General features: G+C 36.3%; 2 protein-coding genes across 3 annotated transcripts in view; both read right to left on the minus strand.

Annotated features, from left to right (window-relative positions):
* Window positions 1-108: 108 nt before the first annotated feature.
* Window positions 109-3,520, minus strand: LOC126747280 (lysophosphatidylserine lipase ABHD12-like). The gene is made up of 8 exons (XM_050455809.1): window positions 3,358-3,520; window positions 3,194-3,306; window positions 3,045-3,145; window positions 2,695-2,988; window positions 2,374-2,630; window positions 2,162-2,323; window positions 1,970-2,100; window positions 109-243 (listed from the first exon to the last, which is right to left on the minus strand). The coding sequence occupies exons 1-8, from the start codon at window positions 3,382-3,384 to the stop codon at window positions 192-194; spliced, it is 1,137 nt and encodes a 378-aa protein (XP_050311766.1). The 5' UTR covers window positions 3,385-3,520; the 3' UTR covers window positions 109-191.
* A 133-nt stretch (window positions 3,521-3,653) lies between these two features.
* Window positions 3,654-23,084, minus strand: part of LOC126747279 (irregular chiasm C-roughest protein) — a 111,898-nt gene continuing 92,467 nt past the window's right edge. The window contains exons 6-13 of one of the 2 annotated variants that reach the window (XM_050455807.1): window positions 19,893-20,153; window positions 17,823-18,113; window positions 14,391-14,546; window positions 13,928-14,092; window positions 12,460-12,573; window positions 9,927-9,960; window positions 6,139-6,304; window positions 3,654-4,435 (exon numbers count right to left, since the gene is read on the minus strand). In XM_050455807.1, the coding sequence (XP_050311764.1) occupies window positions 4,145-4,435; window positions 6,139-6,304; window positions 9,927-9,960; window positions 12,460-12,573; window positions 13,928-14,092; window positions 14,391-14,546; window positions 17,823-18,113; window positions 19,893-20,153 (1,478 nt within the window). In that variant the 3' untranslated portion in view covers window positions 3,654-4,144. Of the gene's footprint in view, window positions 4,682-6,138; window positions 6,305-9,926; window positions 9,961-12,459; window positions 12,574-13,927; window positions 14,093-14,390; window positions 14,547-17,822; window positions 18,114-19,892; window positions 20,154-23,084 lie in introns of both variants that reach the window. The other variant, XM_050455808.1, reaches the window with a different exon arrangement.

Raw genomic sequence — 23,084 nt, forward strand, 5'->3', positions numbered from 1 at the left:
TTAACCGTTCTGGTTTGGGTTTTTCCACTTGTTCTGCCACAGTGGGACAAATGGAAAGTAGCAAAATTTTTAAGAAATTAGCGCGAAGCAATTGAAACATAAGACATGTATGTTGTATTCACGTTTATTTACAAGATCTCATATTCTATAGGGTGTTTCCTCCTTAAGTTAAGAGAGAGCATCTATTGGTCCTACACTATGTCTTTGGCAGGGGCGAACTCCTCACAAAACTTCTTGAATTCGCTAGAAAAATTTAAAAAATGGATGATTGTTATTGAGAGTTTTTGAGTTATAAAAAGTATGATTCTCATAAGAAAATTGCAGAATTTGAAAGGGATAGACCCATGATTTTTCATCAAATATCACATTTAATTTTTTTGAGGAAAATCTGTGGGTCTGAGAAAAAAGTTGTTTAAATAAAAGCTGAAAAAGAAAATTTTAATTTTATTTTCTATACAGTGAGAGAAAATCATCAGAAACCTCAAATCTGAAAAAGTGTATTTTTTTAAAATATATAGGCAATTAATTTATTTTTATTCCTGTAATGGATGTCTTTTTTAAGTGCGAAACGAAAAGTATTCCACGGTTTTTTTCGAAAAATGAACAGAAAAAATGTTACTGCAATTTTTTGATTTTTGGCCAAAACTGGTTGTGAAATTTGAGAATTTTCAAAAATTAACCGATTTTAAAAAAAAAAATTTCACTGTATTGCTCATGAAAAAGAAATAAAAAAACTCTTATGACAAAAGTCTCTATTTTTCATAGGAAAGCCAAGAAAAAATAAAAACCTGCATTACAGAAATCGATAGGGGTACACCCATGATTTTCCATTAAAAATCACTTTTAATTTTTTTAACAAAAATCTGTGAGTCTGAGAAAAAAGTGGTTTAAATAAAAATTGTTTAGAAAAATAAGGGCTATTTCTGGAAAAAGAAATTTTAATTTTATTTTCTATACAGTGGGAGAAAATCATCAGAAACCTCAAATCTGAAAAAGTGTATTTTTTTAAAATATATAGGCAATTAATTTATTTTTATTCCTGTAATGGATGTCTTTTTTAAGTGCGAAACGAAAAGTATTCTATGGTTTTTTTCGAAAAACGAACAGAAAAAATGTTACTGCAATTTTTTGATTTTTGGCCAAAACTGGTTGTGAAATTTGAGAATTTTCAAAAATTGTCCGATTTTGAAAATTTTTATTTTCTTATATTGCTCAGAAAAATTAAATCAAAAAACTCTTATGACAAAAGTCTCTATTTTTCATAGGAAAGCCAAGAAAAAATAAAAACCTGCATTACAGAAATCGATAGGGGTACACCCATGATTTTCCATTAAAAATCACTTTTAATTTTTTTAAGAAAAATCTGTGAGTCTGAGAAAAAAGTGGTTTAAATGAAAGTTGTTCAGAAAAACAAGGACTATCTCTGGAAAAAGAAATTTTAATTTTATTTTCGATACAGTGGGAGAAAATCATCAAAAACCTCAAATCTAAAAAACTGTATTTCCTCAAAACTTATGAGAAATTATTAATTTTTTATTCCTGCAATGAATGCCTTTTTTAAGCCCCAAATAAAAAGTATTTAACATATTTTTCCCAAAAACGGACAGGAAAAAAGTTATTGCAAGTTTTTTGGTTTTTGGCCAAAACTGGCTGTGAAATTTGAAAATTTTAAAAAATCAACCGATTTTAAAAATTTTTTTTGCCTTGTATTGCTCATAAAAAGCGAATCAAAAAACTCTTATAACAAAAGTCTCTATATTCCATAAGAAAGTGAAAAAAAAAAATTAATTTCCCATTTATCATCTTCAGAATTCCAGAAATGGAATCGAATGATAAAATTACTTTAAATTTTTTCCTATGAAATCTCTCTTATGAAACTTCGTAGAGAAATGTTGTGAGAATATTCCGCAAGCTATTACATTAAATTACCTCAAGTAGTTCATGAGAAACGTCGCTTTAAAGTACTGACCTAATATACTGCGGTACTGCCGGGTCTTGCGTACAATCATTATGGCCATAACCTTTTTCCTTAGAAAAAAGATGATACGTAACATTGCCCTGCTTAACCAGGTCCCTTTGGGTGGAGGCTACTTCTGCCAGCTAAAATTTTGATAAACACATAAATACGTACTATAGAAAAACCTTAATATATATGTAGCACCTTCTGCCCTAAAGTATACGGAATCACATTGTCATCCTCGGCGTTCATGACCATTATAGGACAGTCCACGTGCAGAATATTCTCGGTAGATAAGAACCTGAACCCGTTATTGTGCAAGGGGTGGATCACCGTCGAATCGAAATAAGCCAGCCACTGGAACATCTAAAAACAACTCTTTAAAAAGATATTCCTGGCATATTATACAAATGCACTTTTCCGATCACAGTAGAGAGAATTTCCTCTGCATAAGTGGTGAAGGGTGCCTCTAAAACCATCCCTTTGGGGACGACGCTATGTTGCTCCTTTAAGGCCCTTACGGTGTGGCACGTGAGGGCGGTACCAAGGGAGTGACCCCAATAGTAAACCGACCCTTTGAGATTATGTTTCGCCACCCAGTCGTAGATTTGCAAGTGGTCGTTCACTATCCCAGTCTCGGACATTTCCACCCCTTCGCCTGAGTCTCCGTAACCTAAAAACCTTGAGAATATATAGTGAGGGTCGTTGGGGTGGATAAAGAGATTGAAAAGACTTACCTCTATGATCAATAGCGATGACCAGAAACTGTTGCCTAAGCACCTCGTATTGCTTTATAGGCTTCGCCCTATTAGCCAACACCCCGTGCAAATATAAAAGCACGTCGAATTTACTGTTTTCCAACAATTCCGACACGTTTGTAAGGGTGGAATCCTTCTCTTGTTCCGGTAAGATCATCCAGGCACCGATCTTCGTCATAGTGTCGTTTTCCTTGACGGTTATATAGAAGTTCTGCACCCCCGTTATCCCATACTTGCCAGGATTGTCAAACTGTGGATTACTGGGGGAGTTTACTGTAAAAAGAGGATTTTTTAGGTTAGGTTTGCCTTAAAGGGCTAGAAGGGCCTACTGTAAATGAACACCATGAGCCTCTGGAAGGCTATGGAGAGCCAGAAAGAGATGGGGATGATCACCCAGATCAAGATGAACGCCAGAAAGAGTATGGCTGCTCTAAAAGGGTTAAAATTAGTTTAAAAAAATACTTCGAAGGGTTCTTACAGAATAATGAAGCCCCAGAGCATCATTCTCTTCGAACGGCTCCACTTGACGCTGGTGTTGGTGTCCAAGGAGCTCACGTCCGATAAGTCAGAGTCCAAGGAGTCACGTCTCAACTATAGCACAACTTAAGTACACTGAGTAAGAGTGAAACAGACGTAATTTACCTTGCAACAGCTGCAGCCTTTACCCATTATTGCAAGCCATAAAACGAAGGGGTTTTATTGCAGAGAGAAACTCACTAGAACTATTATTGTCATCGATTTTAGTGATGATAATTTCATTTTTTTTTTGGAAGTAAGATTAGATAAGGAGCACTTATGTATATGTACATAATTATTAGTCATCGATCTGCGTGTAGGAAGGATGTAAGTAAATAAGGCGGAGTAAATAATAGGAGGTTAAAAGTGAGCGAGTCACTGGAAAAACCATTTTTAATATACAACGAAAATGAAACACCCCCTAAGACATTAATATACATTTATTATTAATATTAAAACCGTTAAACACGTACAATATCATAAACAATAATAAAATATAACAAATTTATTTATTTATTTGGTAAAAGGTTTTCTTTGGTAAAACTATATATGACACAAATAATTTAAAAGAAAAAACCACCCTTTTTGACCATATGTTCCATTTGATTCACATTCTAAGTATAGAATTTACATTTAAAGCCTATAGTTGTAACATTATAATATAATAAAGTTATTTATTGTAACATCACATATATATATATATATATATAAGAAAATCTACTCTAACAGTTATATACTCATTTTTTGCAAATTTAAATTCGTCTCTAGCTAAGTTAAGGGTTAGAAATCACCTAAAAAGGGCCGTTCACCACCGCATATTATTTACATAAAATCAACTCAACATAAGTCAGTCTTAACGAAATCTATAATAAAAACTAGAAAAACGCCCCACCCATAACCACACCACTACTATTTACAGCTCAGCCCTAAAGGTACTACTACCCTTCCTAGGGAAAACCAGATCGTAGTAGCCCTGGTGTTCCATTTGTAAGGGTTTGGGGCGACCCTTAGGGGCCTCCCTAGTACTACTAGACCCCAAGGTCCTACCGTAGGACCAGTTGTTATTAGGTAGGGGTGGCTCGTAACGACTGAAGCTGAAATATCGACTTTCCAAAGCTCCTGCTGCACCCTCTCGGTATCGACGTTGGAAACTACTGTTGTTGAGTGTGTGGTATGTGGTGGAGGTGGTGGTGGTGGTAGTAGGCTGAATATATATATACATTTAGTGGTGTTAGTAATTTACAAATTGTTTTTTTTTCTCTGTTCTAAACAAATTATTCAAGCCTTAATCCAACTGTTTAATTGTGTGTGGCCGCGTGGCTGACGATGGAGTCCAAAATGGCGGCCCAAGATGGCGGCCATTCTTTTTTTTTTGGTTTTCGTTTTTTTGTTTTTTATTGACTTAAAATCATGTGAGGTGGTTTGAAAAAGTGCTGAGGACGTGGGTTTTCTGTGTGGAGAGAGAATATAGAGCCAGTGTCAGTGTATTAGTTAATAATTGGTGCGTTTTAGGGGACCAGAGGGGCCGCCACCGGTCCACTAAAACCTTTATTTTAAATTAGTGCAAAAGTGCAAAAGTATGTACAAGGTGCATAAGTTAGTGTTCGGGTGCATCACGAATCATCTACGTATTTACATTATTAAACGCACATAACAGAGGGTACAATAGAGATTTCTCACCCTGTGTTTGAAATTTATGTTATTGTCTATAGCCATAACGGTTAACCTATATATATATAGAAAAATCTCTATTTTTGTCGATAGATTACAATGGAATATCAATAATAAGGTGTCATTACTAATAACTGTTTTAGTCCGGGCAAAAAAGTGTGCAACAAAATATTTGAAAAATTGACAAGAGAGATGCAGAGTGTTGCTAACTGTTCAATATCATATTAGTAAGGAGGCAATTGTGCTAAAAATGTAAGGTGTAAGGAGGACAAAATAAAACTTTTAGAGGAAAGCTGACATATAATGATTATATTAGGTTGGAATGTTTTAAAACTTAACTGATTTTCTTTTTCCTACTTATAGGATATGAAAAAATAAAAATAAAACTCTTATGGGAAAATTTTGTATCTTCTATAGGAAAGCCAGTGTCCCTATTATAAGGCTAATAAGGGCTATGATATTAGGTTGAGATTTTTAAAAAATAGACGAATTGAAAAATTCTTTTTTTTTGTTTTATAGGATTTGAAAAATAGAAGAAGAAAGTCTAATGAGATTTTTCTAAATTTCCCATAGGAAAGCCAATATCCTTTTTATAAGGCTAAACATGGCTGTTATATTAAGTTGAAAATTTTAAACAATTGTGCAATTTTAATAATTTTCTTTATAGGGCATAAAAAACGAAAAATAAAACTTTATTAAGATTTTTTGTTATCTTCCATAGGAGCGGTATTATACATATTATAAGGCTAATTATGGCTATTATATTAGGTTGAAAATTTTGAAAACTAGTCCGATTTCAAAAATTCTTTTTCTAGCTTATAGTCCATAAAAAAATAAAAATAAAACTCTTATGAGCAAATTTTGTATTTCCCATAGGAAAGCCAATATCCTCTTCATAAGTCCAAAAATTGCAACTAAATTAGCTTCAAAATTTCATAAAAAGGAACCTCAAGTACGTGTAACCTTAATAACCCCCAAATATAACCATTATATTAGCTTAGCAACGACCTCCCTTACAAATTTCCTCACAAATCGAACCAGTTAGCAACGGTACTCGATAACGGTGACATTCTTGGGGCCGCGAGACCTGCCGACAGTGGCACAGCCCCCCTCCAAATCCTCCCTGGAGGGGCGTAGCACCCGATTTTTGGGGCGACCACTGTCTGACGGATCTGACAGCATCGTGCAGTGCTACACTCTAGTGGGCGGCTGTAGGACCATGGCGGCCAGACGTACCTTCATGGCGTCGGGATGGGGGGCGCCGCCCGCGTTACCTCTTGGTCCCGTCGTGTAGATCGCGTCCGCCGGGATACCGCCGGGACCCAGCAACCCTCCCGGAGCGAGGGTTCCTTGGTTCGGGTGGTGCTGGTGGTGGTTGTTTTTCTCGATGTCTAGTTTTTGGCTGCAGAGTGAGGAGAATTCATTCTTACTGTTTAATAACATTAGTCTGGTTTGCATAGCGGAAAGACAAGCTTAGTGGGCTTCTAAAGCGCACGAAAAAGCCGCCCGCAATTTAAGAGGAAAAGGTTTTAAAGCCAAAATCAATGCCACTTCTCCTCAGATTTTACCTGAGCTTTTAAAAACACTTTGCCATTCAAATTTAGGGCTGTTTTCACACGGGGGTTGGGGGGAGGGACGTTAAAAAGGGCACAACTTAAGCCGACTTCTTGTCGGCGAAAAAAAACGGTTAAGGGAATCGCTAATGACATCCCGGGGTTATTGAATTTGCGGAGGGAAAGTTATCGCGACCGTCAAGTATAATAACGACAAAATATACCGGAGCAGATGCAAATTTTCCAACCTCGGTCCTCATGTGAAACCTGGATTTTCCGGGAAACTGCCCGGGACGTGTATAGTTTCGTCCAAACTTTCCCTCCGCCTCCTCACCAAAGTACGGAAAATTAGTGAAGCACTTAGCGCTTATGCTCTCGTATATGAAATTTCCGAGGGCGGATTATTAATATAACTTCTTCCAAAGAAAAATTAACGATTTTTTTTTTAATGTATATCTAAATGGAAATTTAAAAGCTCATCCTCCCCTTCCCCCTTCCGGTTTCTAAAGCGCGAAATTCCTAAGCGACGGCAACAATTCAAACGGGGCGAGGCAATTAAGCTTTAATAAAGCTAAAGGAAACTTTCTTGTTTTCAGTAGTTTTCATTTTTAGCGCGAAAGTTTCCTGAAGGCTGTTAATGGTCTAGCCCCCCCCTACCTCTCCTCTTGCCGAAAGTTTCATGCGAACCCCCCTCGCCATCCCGCTCTGAAGACTCTTTATAACGTTCGCTCTCTGTTAAGTAATTCGGGGTTTTTATTGCATAGTTTTAGGATTAACTGGATAAATTGCATGAGGTGTAAAGTTAATGGGATTTAAAAAAATGGGCATGGAATAAAGAAGTCTTAGGGCATTTCTTGAAAAATTCCATAGGAAAGCGAGGATTTCCTATAGAAAGGAGGAAAAAGGAAGGGAGTAGTTCGGAATATTGAATATTTCGTCCACCTCTAGGAGTTAATAAAGAGAAGATAAAATTCACATGACAAACTTTTTTATTTCCCATAAGAAACCCTCGCTACAACAAGTCATTCAAAAGGCAAAACAATTAACTTATTAAGTCGAATAAACAGAACAAAAATTTAGGCCCTAAATCGAGGTAGCAAATCCGCTAAAGCCTCCGCGATGCCACTCAAATTTACAACTGTTCCGACATCGTTGCGAGATGCTAAAAAGCGTCCCCCGTTTAAGCGGAGCACCCGTAAACCTTTATTTAACCCTTAAATTCATTTGTTCCATAAGTTTAATCCTGAAGTATCTTCGCGACTATATCACATTCCCGCTCAAACCATAAATTCCTGGCGAAGTAATGCCTGAGGATACCGACCTGAGAGACAGCTTCGCAATAAGGTGACACTAATATAAAGCGAACCGTATACCTCAGGATTTTTCATGAAAAGGGTTTGGCATAGACGTTTAGGCAAAAAGAAATGCTGAAAATGAGTGTAGAGGTTTTTTGGAGATATCTGATGGTGTTTGTGTCGCTTTAGATTTATTACGTTAGGCTAGAGTGTGTGAAAAATTGGACCGATTAGGAAAATTCTTTTCTTTTGTAGTAGGGCATTGATAAAGGAACAAAAAAGTCTTATGGTATTTTTTTTGATTTCCTACAGGAGCGCCAATATTTATAATATAAGGCTAAAAATGGCTTTTGGATTAGGTTGGAAGTTTTGAAAAATTGCCCGATTAAAAAAATTCTTTTTTCCACGTATAGCGGATAAAAAAAAGAGAAAAAACTTTTATGGCAATTTTTTATATTTTCCATAGAAACGGTAATATTTTTGTTATGAGGCTAAAAAATGCGAATAAATTAGGTTAGAAGGATTGAAAAAAGGCCCGATTTAAAAAATATTTTTTGCTTCGTGTAGAATCTCAAAAATAAAAGAAAAAACTTAAATAAAATTTTTTCTATTTCTCAGAGAAACGGTAATACCCTTATTATAAGGTTAAAAATGGCTATAGAATTAGGTTGGGCATTCAAAAAATTTACCCGATTTGAAAAATTCTTTCTTTTTTGTGCAGATAATAAAAAATAAAAGCAACAACTAAAATGACAATTTTTTCTATTTCCCATAGAAACGGTAATATCTCTATTATAAGGCTAAAGGTTGCTCTTAAATTAGTTGGGTAGTTTTGAAAAATTGGCCGACTAAAAAAATATTTTTTTCTTCGTATAGAAAATCAAAAATAAAAGAAAAAACTTCAGTGACAATTTTTTCTATTTCCCATAGAAACCGTAATATCTTTATTATAAGGTTAAAAATGGCTAAAGGATTAGGTTGGACATTTAAGAAAATTACCCGATTTGAAAAATTCTTTTTTCCTCCTGTAGAGTATAAAAAATAAAAGAAAAAACTCTTATGGCAATTTTTTCTACTTTCCATAGAACTGGAAATATCTCTGTTAGAAGGCCAAGATTGGCTATTGAATCAGGCTAGAAATTTGAAAAATCGTCCGATTCCAAAATTTTTTTTTTCCTACTTATAAGACACAAAAAAAGACAAAAAAAGTTCCAATGAAAAATTTCTATATTTCCCATAAGAAAGCCAACACCGCGGACTTTTCCCTTAATTATCGGTTAATCCACGTGTCCCTTTAGCCTCTCAAAACCGCGGCGTTGTTCAAATACCACCTGCCTAGATAAATTTGCTCTAAAGCTCCTTAATAAAGCGTTTCCGCCATGGCAGAGACGCAATTTTCTCCACAGTTCCTGGAAGTTTAATTATTTACAGTTTTCGCATGCTGACGCCCTTTTGATTTAGTACAGCCCCTGCCAATAATTCCCCCTCACCCCCAAAGAACAAAGATATCGCTAAGGACGAGAGGATAAATTAGACTGCAAACAGAAACAGGCGACTATATTTAGCCTTTAAAAGGCCGTAACCGAAATCAATACGACCCCAATTATCGTCGATATGGCAATGATTTGCTAATTACCGTTCAGATATGCCAAGAAATTTATCGTTTCCTGGCGTGCGAGTAGCGTATGAGGGCAGCGGTGAGACAAATACAACGGGGGGGGCCTAAGTCCTGGATAACATTACGTAATTAACTCCATAATATTATAGAAGGGAGGGGGAGGGAAACCTGGCAAAACCGAACAACGGAATGCTTTTCCCCATCCCGACTGGACATCGGGATTTAACTAAAACTGGTTTAACGTCCCCCCTGCCTTCTCGGTTGTCCAGTCCGGTTGTCCGGGCAAATTTGAATTATTTCGCCGCTACGTGGCTTCATTGGACGTACATACGTAAATAAATTACGCCACTGGATGGACCCCCCTCGGTCTCTTTTTTGTTTTTTTGAAAGTTTCCACATTAGGTCACAATAAGGAATTCTTTTTGTTTTAGAAGAAGTGAGCCGCAGCACGTCGGACGATATATTAGGGTGTCCACCCCCCCGGTGTTGTAGGTCACGTGAGTTTATTTTATGGGGTCGTAATGTGCCGTTACGTGCCCTCCAGGTGTGCTCACTTACCCGTCGATATCCGATGGCTTAAAGTCTCCCTTGCCTGAAAAATAAAATTTACTGTTATGTGCGGTCAAATTAGCTGTTTCGGGTACTATTTTTACGCTACAGGGAAAACTAAGGAAAATCCAGACATTCCCCCGGCAGGATTTATTCTTTTCAGGCAGCCACTCACGTCATATCTTATTTCTCGTCTGATACACAATAAACTCGAGGAACGTAAACATTTTTCGTATTTTCAATTTCGCGTCTGCACCGCCTCCCTCCCTCCCCCTTAGAATCCCCCGCGGAACTGATAAAAGGCCTTTTCATTTCGATATTTTGCATCTTCTTAAATTTTACATTTATTCGTTTCCCTGTTAAATGGACTGCGCGTCGACGATACGAAATTTGATTTTCGCCCAAGCAACAACACGTCGTATATTATTATCGTTAAATATATATTTATTCGACGATTTTTTAGTAAATTTTTGGTTTTGGTATATTTATCAAACGTTAGATTATTTATTAAACTATAGAATATACGTATATCATATACGATTATGTTTTCAAAAGGGAGAAAATTTTGGCATTTAAAAAAATTGACACGGGATTTACATATCCAGTTTTTAAGCCCGATTACTACACTTCAAATATTTGATGAAATTCTTCTGAAAATCACTGTTTTTAGTCCATATTGTCCAATTTAATAACGTTGATTTTATGCTAAATATTTATGTATAAAATTATATGAAATTTAAATAAATTGTAGTGCTATTAAATTAAATATTAAATATATATTTTCTGCAAAAACTTTGATTTTCATTAACACAACCCTTAACCCCCCACCCACCCCAAACATTTTCCCAGTAAGAAATTCTTTTGAAAAATCACCGCTTTTCGTCCATAAGACCCAACCTAGTATCACTATTTTTGTATCAAATATTTATTAATATACATATATATAATTATATCAAATTTAAATAAACAAACTATGTTATTAGATTAGATATTAACGACTAAACCAACTGGAATTCATGCATGTTATTTTGGAAAACAATGATTTTTGAAAACAATTTCTTACTGGTAAGTTGTATGGGGTGGGTGGGGGGTTAAGGGTATGATTAATAAAAAACAGTTTTCTTGCAGAAAATAATTGCCTAAGAGAAAAATGCTTTTTAACAAAATTATAGGTGAGAATATACGTATATATAACATACGATTATATTTAAACATTTGAGAAAATCATACATATATCACTGAAACACTTTATCCAATATTTATAGTTGAAGTTGAACCAAAAAACTACATCTGATGTAAAACCAAAAATAAACGTTTATTTAACTATGGTGTGTTGCTTGGGAATATTACATATACAGGGAGGCATCCCTCTCTCTCCTCCCCCCTTCCCTTGCGTTAGTTATTAATAATTCAATGCGATACAACGTTATTAAACATCGAAAACTAAATATTGTATAACGAGTACTTCCGGCCCGGCCTGTTTATTTATTGAATACGGCGTGTCGCTTAATTAACGGACAAATGGGCAGAGCCAATTAATTTACAATACCTACCAGTCCGGGATTATGAAAATTTGTAATTTTGGGGCCGCGCTCGTACATTATCAAATCAAAATTTGGGGCGCACTTGTTTTGTGAAAGGGGTCGCATTAACGTGCGTATGCAACAAAATTACAGTAAATTAAAAAGAAATCCTTAAAATAGTCTGGATTTACTCCAATTTAACCTACACAATAAAAAAGTTACGGTTTATTTAAATCCCTTAACCCTCTGAATTTTTAGGGCCATTCAAAGTGTAGCGCAGGTCATTAATGCTAATTTATTCCCATTACCCTTTAAGGCCTTTTGGGGTGACTTGTACACTTGAAATGAATAAGAAATCCATCACAATTTTTTTTCTGTCTTGCTCTCGGATAGTTGCATCCCCATATACAAGAAATTCCATCCACAGTCGGACCGTTTTACGATCTTTATTACATTTTCGGGATTTTTCCTGAAGGACATTTTCATTTTGCGAGTTTACATTTCCCAGAAATAACCGTAAAACCGGCCGTTAACAATAATAATTAAACCCTTTTTGTGTTATATATATATATATAGGAAAATTGTGCCCTCGACCTCCCACTCGCCCCCCTCCAAGAGAGGGTTTTATTAAAACGGCCGTGCGGAAATTAAGATTTTGAGGGAAGCCTCAAAGTATCGCCCGAATGGTTTTTAATATTCGTCCCGCACAAAGCGAAGACCGAAAATTTAGATAATTGCGTTTTTTGCCTCCCCCCTTGCTCCCCTTTACCCTGTGACGTAACAGGAAGTCTTTATATTAAAAAAAAAACGAAAATAAATATATCCAGTTTCAACCCTTTTACCAGCAGGCCTCATAATGACCTGTCACCTCATTTGAATGACATTTATTGTGTGCTCCCCTCTCATTCGCTCGCACAACCCGAGAGAAAGAGAGAACCACAAAAATGGACCGAGGGTAATTTATTTTCCCCAGTTGGAGAGTTTATTTAGGAAAATTAATTTACATAGGAAAAACTCACGTGAAAAGCAGCAACGTTCCGCCCTGACCGCGTATACGCAGGCGCAGATCAGTATCAGGAAGCCAACCAAGAGGGCTCCGGCTACACTCACGAGCGTGCTCATCTGTAAGGGCTCTGAAAGAAAACGGTTTCTCGGTTAGGTTTTATTGAACGCCCTGTATATTGTTGGATTTTTGGATTCTATATGAAATTTTGAATATTTTGAGGGGTCACACGGTATGGTTTGTCTGATTAGTTTTAGAGATATGAGCAATTAAACATTAAATGAAAAATGTCTCGTCTTATCGGGAAAAAACAAGTATGGGCTCTCATAGAAACCGATTTCTTGGTTAGGTTTTAGTGGACGCCCTATATATTGTTAGATTTTTGTATTCTATAAAAAATTTTGGACATTTTAAGGGTTCACACCATATAATATGCCTGACTGGTTTTGGTGATATGAGCAACTTAACATTAATTAAGAAATGTCTCGTCTTACCGGGAAAAAACATGTATGGGTTCTCATACAAACCGATTTCTTGGTGAGGCCTTAATAGACGCCCTGTATATTATTAGGTTTTTGTATTCTATGAAAAATTTTGAACATTTTAAGGGTTCACAGCATATAATATGTCTAATTAGTTTTTGAGATATGAGTAATTGAAAATTAAATAAAAAATTAATTTCAGTGCAAAAAGTATTCGTTAGGGCGTTTACGTTCACCCAAGTGCCTGGAATAAGATTCTATATTACCCTAATCCTGGAAAATTTAATGAGAACTAGATGGCATTACCTAAACAACTAGTAGAAGCCCTTAGGGGAGAAACTCTGTATACAGGAGACAGTTTTATGCAAAATAAATTAGAAAAAAAAACCGCCCTTAATTTGAAACATCCATCTTATCAACCCGAGCACTACTGTTATTAAAATTCCAACAAGGGAGAGTGGTAGCTTCTAAAACAAGTAATGACAACAACAAAAAACCCAAACCGAGGGGGGTCAGCACTCGTCTTTTCATATTTCAATATCGAAAATTGCATTTCTCCACCCACCCCGACGAAGACGATGGGATTTCCAGTTATTCCTGGGGGCAGATCTTCCTTCCATTACCCTGATTGCTTCTTTAAGGTCGAAATGCGAAAATCGTAATGCGATAAGACCGCCGTAAGTCTGTTTGTTATTCATCCCCCGGGGTGGTTGAGTAAATTTCGCTTTATTCGAACCGACTGACTGCTCCGGTTTTTATTGTACCTTATGTTTGATTTGAGGGCCCCGTCGCCAGGAATTAATCCCTTTAAAATGGTAATTTTCCAACGGGAATCGCCCACTCGGAAATATTTTAATTTTTTCCAGCAGGTTTTGATTAGGGAATCGTCGCAAATTTTCTATTTGCAGCAATTTAAGTTTTCTAGCTCTAGGGTAATATAGAATGTTATTCCAGGCACTTTGACTATTACTCTCGATTAAGTCAAATTAAAGAAAAACTTACCATTAACGTACAGCTGTACGGCATGCATATCCTTGCCCTTATCGTTCTCCACTAATAAATAGTAAGTCCTGGAGTCGGTGGCGGAGGCATCCTTAATATGAAGACTCGTCAGGTAACAGTCCTCTCCTCCCTTCTCCTGAATCACGTCATCCACTTTAAATTTACCTGAAATCAACGCTTTAATTGACAATAAAGGAGCGCCAGTACGTCAAGCGAGACCGGAACACAAGAAAAAAAGTAATTTCCTCATAAAACGGGGGGGCCATTACCCGGAAACGGTTGAGGCACTCTCGACTTTTTTTTCCTCTGGAAAACGCCAAAGTGACTCTCGAGGTAAAACGATGTCGAAACAATGCGGCCCCGGGTTTCCCTTTCACGGGGGGGAAAACGACCCCTTCGGGGAGGGTTTTTATATGCGTTTTCCACCCTGATTTTTTTGCTGTTCATTTTTTTTTTAACTTACCCATTTCGTTGCCGGCTTCGAGGCGCAGCGACCCCCATTCCCACGCCACTGACCGTGGTCTGGGGTCTGCGCACACCACCATACTTAAGTCTACCGATTGGCCACTTTCCACGTAGACGTCCGGGGTGGCTGTGTGGCGCAGAACCTGGGGCGCACCTAGAAATTTGTGTTTTTAGGTTAGGAGTTGAGAAAAAATGCCTTGAGAGGTAGGCTAGGGATAAGGATAGCCATAGGTTTAGTTAGCGCGTTAATAAATTGTTCCGTTTGAAAGTTATTAAAGTTTTAGTTCGTTTAATGGAATATATGTAATGAAAAGTTGTCTAGAACCAAAAAACTTGATTTTTTTTCAAAACTTAACGACTATCTTAAAAAACTGAGTTTTTACGTATTTGCGATAAGAAATGGCACAACTACTGCAATTTTCGTAGTGAAATGCTTTGAGGTTATGTGAGAAAATTATAGATACACAAACTATAAATTTTTTTTAATGACCCATAAATCTCTTAAGAAGCATTTTATTCTCAGATCAATATTTTTTACAAAAAAAACTGTTTTTCACTAACTCTACCCTTACCCCCCCCACCCACCCCACACAACTTACCAGTATGAAATTGTTTTCAAAAATAAATGTTTTACAGAATAATACACATGAATAAGAGCTGGTTTCCTTGTTAATATCTAATCTAATAACACAGTTTTTTTATTTAAATTTGATATAATTATTTATACATATATTAATAAATGTTTAATACAAAAACAGTGTTATTAGATTTGACATTATGGACGAAAAACGGTGATTTTTCAAACGATTTTCTTACTGGGAAAATGTTTGGGGTGGGTGGGGGGGTAAGGGTTTTTTTTTAATAAAAAACAATGTTTTTGCAGAAAATATTTATGCAATGTTTAATTTAATAACACTGTTTATTTAAATTTAATATAATTTTATATATAAATATTTAGTATACAAACAGCATTATTAGATTGGACAATATGGAAGAAAAGCAGTGATTTTTCAAAAGAATTTCATCAAATATTTAAATATGTAATAAATGCAGAAATTTTCTCATAACATTAAAAATTATTGCTTAGAGCGATGAAGAATTTCTAAACAAAATTGGTTTTCGAAAAAGCGGGATACCTCCAGTTTTGTTGGAGGTAGAAAAGTGATAAGGATAGCGATGCGTATTTGCGGTTTATTTAGGATGCTTTTAAAGTGTTTCATTAATAATTTAAGTTACAAGTCAAAGAAACGTCTATTATTGGCCCTTTGAAAAAAAAAGTGTTGCCTGTAAGAAAAATGTGTCGATTGGCGTCGAAAAGTGAGTGGGTAATCGGAGACGACTGGCGTATTACTTTCATCGTGTCGATAAAATTCAAAAGCGATGTTTCCGAACGAAATAAGTCGGGAAAACTGAGTTTCCGGATAATCGAGTTGACAACTACAACAAAACTTCGTTGCAGACTTATGCTCAAAGCGCCATAAATTACGCGAAAACTTTACCAAATTCAATTTTGAGCTTTTCTCCGCTCGCAAATCGAGTTTCCTTTAACGGATGGCTTCGGCGTTCCCTCGCTTTTTTTTTTCAATGCGTTAATATGGACAACCGGTACATTAATAGGATTTCAATATCAAATGTACGTCGCGCTTAGTTTTCAAACCGGATTTCTACAAAGTACTAAATTGGTTATCGATTGGGAATTATTTATTTCCGGCTCATAAATAATAAATAATTGGTTTTTAACTAAAAACCCTTTTACGGACCGAAATCGTTTATTAGCATCGCTGGCGCGTTCGGGGGGGCATTTTAATTACGACCAAATGAAATATTTGCGAGTTTACGCACCGTTATATATAATAAATTAGCTTTTAATGGGGTTATATATTAAAAAACAGAATATATAAAACCAGTTAACAAAGTATGAAAAAAAAAAAGTTAAAACTTTATATTTTTCCGAATCGTAAAAGTTTTAGTAACGTATTGGCTATGGGGAATAAATGCTGTAAAACTTTATGTTTTTCTTCTTTATTGGCACGATCGAGTTTTGAAAATATAATGGCCTTAAGCTCGTTTTGTGCTTCGGGATTCATAGTGTAAAATAATTAATTTATTTAAGGTAACAGCAGCCGAAAATTTCCATTTTGTATTCTTATATTTATTAGTACAATAATTAAATAGCTACAAAGCTTCCATGAATTTTCCTGATAGTGCCAACAGAAGCCATGAACAAAAACATTACAAAAACACTGGGTTATAACAGGATTTGAGCAGAACTAAGGGGATTAGAGCACTTTGAAAATTCGGAAAATGCCATTTTTCGACCTAGTTTTTGAACCCAAAAATGGGCACCAAAAATGCAAGATCCCGGTTAATATTAGAGCTACGATCTTGCGGATGGTCTCGTTGGATTCAGAAGAACAAAATTAAGACAGAACAGTTGGAATTTTCCCGATAGTGCCAAAAGAAGACGAGATATCGACCTTCAAAGTTTGGGATTTTTCGTTTTGTAGGTATACCCCTTGTATCGAATTTTTCACTAAAAAAATAATTTTTTCGATTTCAAACCAACTATACCAGCTGCTTGATCTCATGACCTATATCACAAAAACACTGGGTTATAACAGGATTTGAGCAGAACTAAGGGAATTAAAGCACTTTGAAAATTCTGAAAATACCATTTTTCAACTTCGTTTTTGAACCCAAAAATGGGCTCTAAAAATGCGAGATCTCGGTTAATATGACAGCTACGATCTTGCGAATGGTCTCGTTGGATTTAGAAGGACGAAACTAAGACAAAACAGTTGGAATTTTCCCGATAGTGCCAATAGAAGCCGAGATATCGACCTTCAAAGTTTGAGATTTTTCGTTTTCTGGGTATACCCCTCCGTATCGAATTTTTCACCAAAAATTGATTTTTTTCTATTTTGAATTAACTGTACCAGCGGCTTGATCACATCACCTAAATCACGAAAACACTGGGTAATAACAGGATTTGAGCAGAACTAAGGAGCACTTTGAAAATTCGGAAAATGTCATTTTTGGACCTCGTTTTTCGGCTCAAAAATGGGCCCTAAAAACGCGATATCTCAGTTCATATGAGAGCTATGACCTTGCGGATGGTCTCGTTGGACTCAGAAGAACGAAACTAAGACAGAACAGTTGGAATTTTCTTGATAGTGCCCAAAGAATCCGAGATATCGACCTTCAAAATTTGGGATTTTCATCCTTGCCCTACCTATCAATATCCTTATCACTTTACTATCTCCAATGGACAAAAGTTATCCCAATTTCTCAAAAGCCAGTTTTTCTTAAAGATTCGTGTCCATACATAAATCGGCATGATGACTAATTTTTTTGACTTGAATATTGAAACATTTTTACAAAAATGAAACGCACAGATAGCAACTTCCACGTAAATACTTTGCTAACTTACCATGTACTTGCAAAATAATCGGTTCACTAATATCACTCTGCTCCTGGCCCTTGATAATGTTCGTCACCTTGCACCTCCACTCGCCCTGGTACTCGTACGAAACGTTCCTAATATGAAGTTTGGCCTCGGTACCTCTCTCGATCACGTTTTCCGTCTGATCGCCGGTCTTCTTTTGGACCCATTGGTAAGTGGGCGGAGGGTTTCCCTCCCCCAAACACTCGAAGTTCACCGGGGAGAAGAGGGTGGCGGTTTTCACCCTTTCACGTCCCACGCTGATGATCTTGGGACGGTCTGAAAGTACGAATTTTATAGGGAATCTGGAATCCGGTTCGTTTTACGGCAATAAGGCGATTTTTAAATTTGTTTTTACTACCGAAAAAGATATGAAGAGGAGCGGCTCGTAAACTCGTCTCTACTGCAAAACTTTCGGATCACTTTATCTTTTATGTACCGAACTTCCGAAAGTTCCGACCCCACTGCCCCCGGGGGAGTTTAATTTTAACGGATTTTCTTGTTTTGCTTTAAAATTGTTGCTTTAAATAATAATCGGAGACCCCCCCTTCATCTCCTGAGAGTATAAAGGGCTCGTAAATTCGCTTTAACACCTGCTTAATATTTCACGCCCTATTGTATCAACTCCCATACGGTCCTGGTAATAATATCGCATAAGGGATCGTAAATCTTTTTAGGAGTCTTGAATTTTATTAAAAAGGGCGAACGCAGAAAATTCTATTTTCTCTAGGGAATTATTTTTAGTCGCATCTCGCGCTCTCCGTTTAACTGAAAATAAAGTTTCTAAACTCATAACTTAAATTGCTTGATATATTAGCCGGCAGCTTCGAAAGTTTTATCCTTATCGACCTCATCAATCAGCAGTTATTAATAATTCATTGGGGCAGGTTGCCTCTTCGCTCTTAGTTGATACAAATGACTCAAAACAAATTTAAAATTACTTACACGAATGGATTATTAAATTTGCTCCGAACATTGAAAGTTTCATCCCGCCTGGGTCTCATCGGTCAAAAGTGATTTATAGTTAATGAGTCCTTTGAGACTTTTTGATTTAAAAAAAAAACTAATAGTTTCAACCGACATAAAAATTCACACCTTTCAACCCCATTAATAACCGCCCCGTCAGAAAACAGCAAATTACCCCCCCGGTCCCGGCCATTAAAGCGCTCGTAAATCCGCCATCCCGAGACACTATCAGAAAAACTGGCCTCGCGTATATTAATTAATATGTAATAATGATATATCACCCCTTCGTCCACCCCCGGAAGCGTAATAAATTACCGGGGAAGTCATAAAAGTACCTTTTGCGCTGATTAAACACTCGTATATCACGTTAAATCGTAAATCTTTCCAGAGTTATTCATAAAATATGAAATTTCGAAAAAATTAAGATATAATTCGACAAGTGGACCGGGATATAAGATTTCAACCAGGAGTTGGTTGACAAGTCATAGTAATAGGACGCATTGGTTGACTGTAACGAAAATTAGGTCTAAAGATTCCCCAGTTACTTAGGATTATATTAAAAATATAATACTTCCAAGACATTAAAATAGCTGCTGAATATCCGTCGAAAACTTGACCGGACCCACAGATTTTCACCAAGACTTTGTATGCCGAGTCATAATAAGATGACGCATTGGCCGATTTTAACGAAAGTTAGGTCTAAAGATTCCCCAGTTACCCAGGAACTTAGAAGGAAAATTAGACCAAATAATTCCCTAATTATCTAGAAATAAAATTAATAGTAATTATAATAATATGGGGTCTAATCGGACGGAGGACTGAACGTAATATACCCTTGAGTTAACAGTTGAGAGTAATCAAAATGGCATATCTTGTCAATACTCTAGCAAAAAATATGAAATTTTTCATGTGGATAGTTTAAAGTATTGACTACTATCCGTAAAAGTTTTATTCCATTAGACCTTATTAGCGCAAAATTATTAGAAAGTTTTTTCTCTTTGGAAGTCCATCTAACAAAAAATCATAACTCCGACAATTCCTGACAGATTTGAACAAAACAAACTGCTCTAGAAAGCTGAAATTCTTACTTACACTTAACGTCGATCTGGACTCGAATGGGCACAGAATCTCCCGCCTTATTCCTGGCATGGCACGTGTACAATCCAGAGTACTGCCGTACTGCGGGGCTGAATTGCAATAGCTCCTGAAGACTGACCGGCTGGTTCTGACCCTCTTTTCTCCATATAACGGAGGCTTTTGGGTTGGCACTCACCACACATCTTATGGCCACCGAGTCCTTCAGATCTTCTATGTCGGTGGTGGGAATACCGACCAGACGAGTCTCCGGTACAACTGAAAAGAAGTTTAAGCTGTTAATCTTAAGTTAAAAGTAATCAGGGGGTTGGGGGGTGAGGAAGTCGAGTTTAAGCGAACCGACGCCCCTTGAGAGTCCAGTAATTTCACTTATATGCGGGATTCGGATCCGAGTTTAATGTGTCTAAACGATCCGGTGGCGGTGAGATTGCAAGCGCCATTGCAGTCTTGTGAGGGGGAAGAGGGTGGTTTCTTGGACCTTTACAGCCTGATAAGTGTGGGGATTTTTTATCATACAACGCTGATAAACGCCCTCCGAATCGTAAAAAGGCTTTATAACAGTAGCATTTTCCTATTAAAAATTCACAATAATACATTAAATATGGTAGACGGAAGGTAGTAAAAGTCGCCCGACTTGAAAAGCTCCGCGCGCTATAAACTGCAAAAATAAAAATTTTATTTCGTACATTTATATGGTAAAATGGCCGGAATTAAAGTGGGACGTGACCGTTTTACTGAACGTTTTCTTTTGTTTCTCGTGTTTATCTTATGTGCAATTTTTTTATGTGAAACATTTGGGAGGGGGGGAGGGCGGTCGAACATCTGATAGGTATCAGTTGATACCCTAATAAAACATCAAAAAGAGTGAGAAAAAACCCTGCGGGAAACCTCCGGAGGGAAACTCGTAAATTTCACGCGGAATGATACGCGGGCCGTAGATTTAATGAACCAACAAAGTTGAGGCACGTTTACATTCGGGAGAAGGAGATTTTTTAAAAGTCGGTTTTAGAAATTTTTACGGCCGGACTTCCAGCTACTTTGCCCGTAAGCCGTAATTCTCTTCTTATGCTCTACGGGGTAAAAATTAAATTTATAAGAGAACTGCCGGAAACTTGATTATAATCGTTAAGAAAGCAGGTGAGAAAATTGCTTTTTTGTGCATAATTCAATTGGTGCCTATTAGCCCGGAAAAATCGGGCTCGCTCACATAAAGGAGGAATAGAACAACATGTTCCCTTAATTTCAGGTAGTAAAACCATTAATTTAGTAGTTTATATGATTTTTTTATTCCAGGCAATCGGTATTAAATTGTTTTTCTAATTGCAGGTAGTATAGCCATTAATTTGGTGGATCAAGTATATTTCTTATTCCAGGCAGTTGAAACTTGATTTTTCCCTTAATTTTAGGGACTAAAGCCATTAGTTTAGTAGGTCAAATTATTTTTTTATTCCAGGCAGTTAAAACTTGCTTTGCTCCCTTAATTTCAGGCAGTACAGCCATTAAATTTGTACGTGAAGTAAGTTTCTTATTACAATTGAGTAATTAAATTGCGCCTTGATTTTTTCCTTAATTTCAGGTAAAACTTTTAATTTAATAGGTCAAGTAATTTTCTTATTCCAGGCAGTTGGTCCTTGATTTCCCTATCAATAACATATAGCTTATTGCTAAATATTCAGGACATCTTTTGTTATTAGGTAACCTTCAGATTTCAAAATTGTTATTAAATAATATCAATTCCAAGTAGAAGGGCATTTAGGTTAGTTTGCATGTTTTGGTCTATAAATACATTACAGGATTAGGTAACTGGGTAATGAGGTAAACTAGGGCGGAGAGTCTAGACGTAAGTCGACGATTGTTGCATAGTATTTTAAAGAAACCAATTAAAAGGTTTTCCAGGTTTATCATTCCTCTTCTTCAATGCGCCCATCAGGCTGTACCAGGCAGTACAGCCATTAATTTGATAGGTCAACTAATTTTCTTATTCCAGGCAGTTGAAACTTGAATTTTTCCTTAATTTCAAGCAGTTGATACATGACTTTTCCTATAATTTTAGGCGCTAAATTCATACATTTGATAGCAAACAGTTGTTTAATTCCAGGCGGTTGAATTTTGAGTTTTCCATTAATTTCCGGGAAACTTGATTATGATCGTTAAGAAAGCAGGTGAGAAAATTTCTTTTTTGTGCATAATTCAATTGATGCCTATTAGCCCGGAATAATCACATAAAGGAGGAATACAACAACGTGATCCACCAGCAGCACAAAAGGGTTGTTATTCCCACGGGAACTTCTTTTTATTCCGAACTTCACAAATAATAAGGATCAAACTTCTCGCCATTGTGTGAAACTTTTACGCGAGTTTTCCTCCCCTTGGATAAAATTCTTTTTTTACATAAGACACTTTTCACCCCGTTCGTAAACATCGATGCGTAAACAACACTTGGATGACGCCATCTTGGCCTAACTCGACCTGACGTTTATAAATTTATAACTTTTCCCATTTTCGATACTTTTCTCGTATTTTTTTTTCCTTTAGGAACCCTGGAACTTGCCTTCGCCTGCCTGCCTGGAATAATTTGCATTTTCCGGAGGGGGTAAGTTTTCTCATTAGAATCCTAAATACACTCCCGGACGTCCTGCTTTTATTTACATATTTTCGACATCATGAATTTGCTTACGTATGTTCTGATAAATAAATCAGGCAGTAGTTGAAACTTGATTTTTCCTAATTTCAGGCAGAAAAACCCAATATTTGATCGGTGAAGTATGTTTCTTATTCCAGGCAGTTGAAACTTGATTTTTTCCTTAATTTCAGACTATAAAGCTGTTAATTTGTTCGATTAACTAATTTTTTCATTCCAGGCAGTTGAAACTTGATCTTTCTCTTAATTCTAGGCAGTAAGACTATTAGCATGTTAGATGAAGTAAGTTTTTTATTACAGGCAGTTGAAACTTAATTTTTCTTTTATTTTTAGGCAGTAAAACTACAAATTTTATAAGTCAAATAATTTTTTTATTCCAGGCAATTGATACTTATTTTTTTTCCTAATATCAGATAGAATAGCCATTAAATTGGTAAATAAAATAAATTTCTTACTCCAGGCAGTTAAAACCTGATTATTCCCTTAATTTTAGACACTGAAGCTATGCATTTGGGATATAATATTTTTTTAAATTCCAGGCACTTGAT

The sequence above is a fragment of the Anthonomus grandis genome, chromosome 19 (genome assembly GCF_022605725.1).
Source record: "Anthonomus grandis grandis chromosome 19, icAntGran1.3, whole genome shotgun sequence".
Lineage (NCBI taxonomy): Eukaryota > Metazoa > Arthropoda > Insecta > Coleoptera > Curculionidae > Anthonomus > Anthonomus grandis.

Bases quoted from the DNA above. Each gene is read 5' to 3' on its own strand.
- LOC126747280 (XM_050455809.1), bottom strand. From the start codon at position 3,384: ATGGGTAAAGGCTGCAGCTGTTGCAAG. The intron at 3,146-3,193 runs GTAAGAACCCTT...TAACCCTTTTAG, and splicing joins CTCTGGGGCTTCATTATTCT to AGCAGCCATACTCTTTCTGG. The intron at 2,324-2,373 runs GTGCATTTGTAT...AGTTGTTTTTAG, and splicing joins TCTCTACTGTGATCGGAAAA to ATGTTCCAGTGGCTGGCTTA.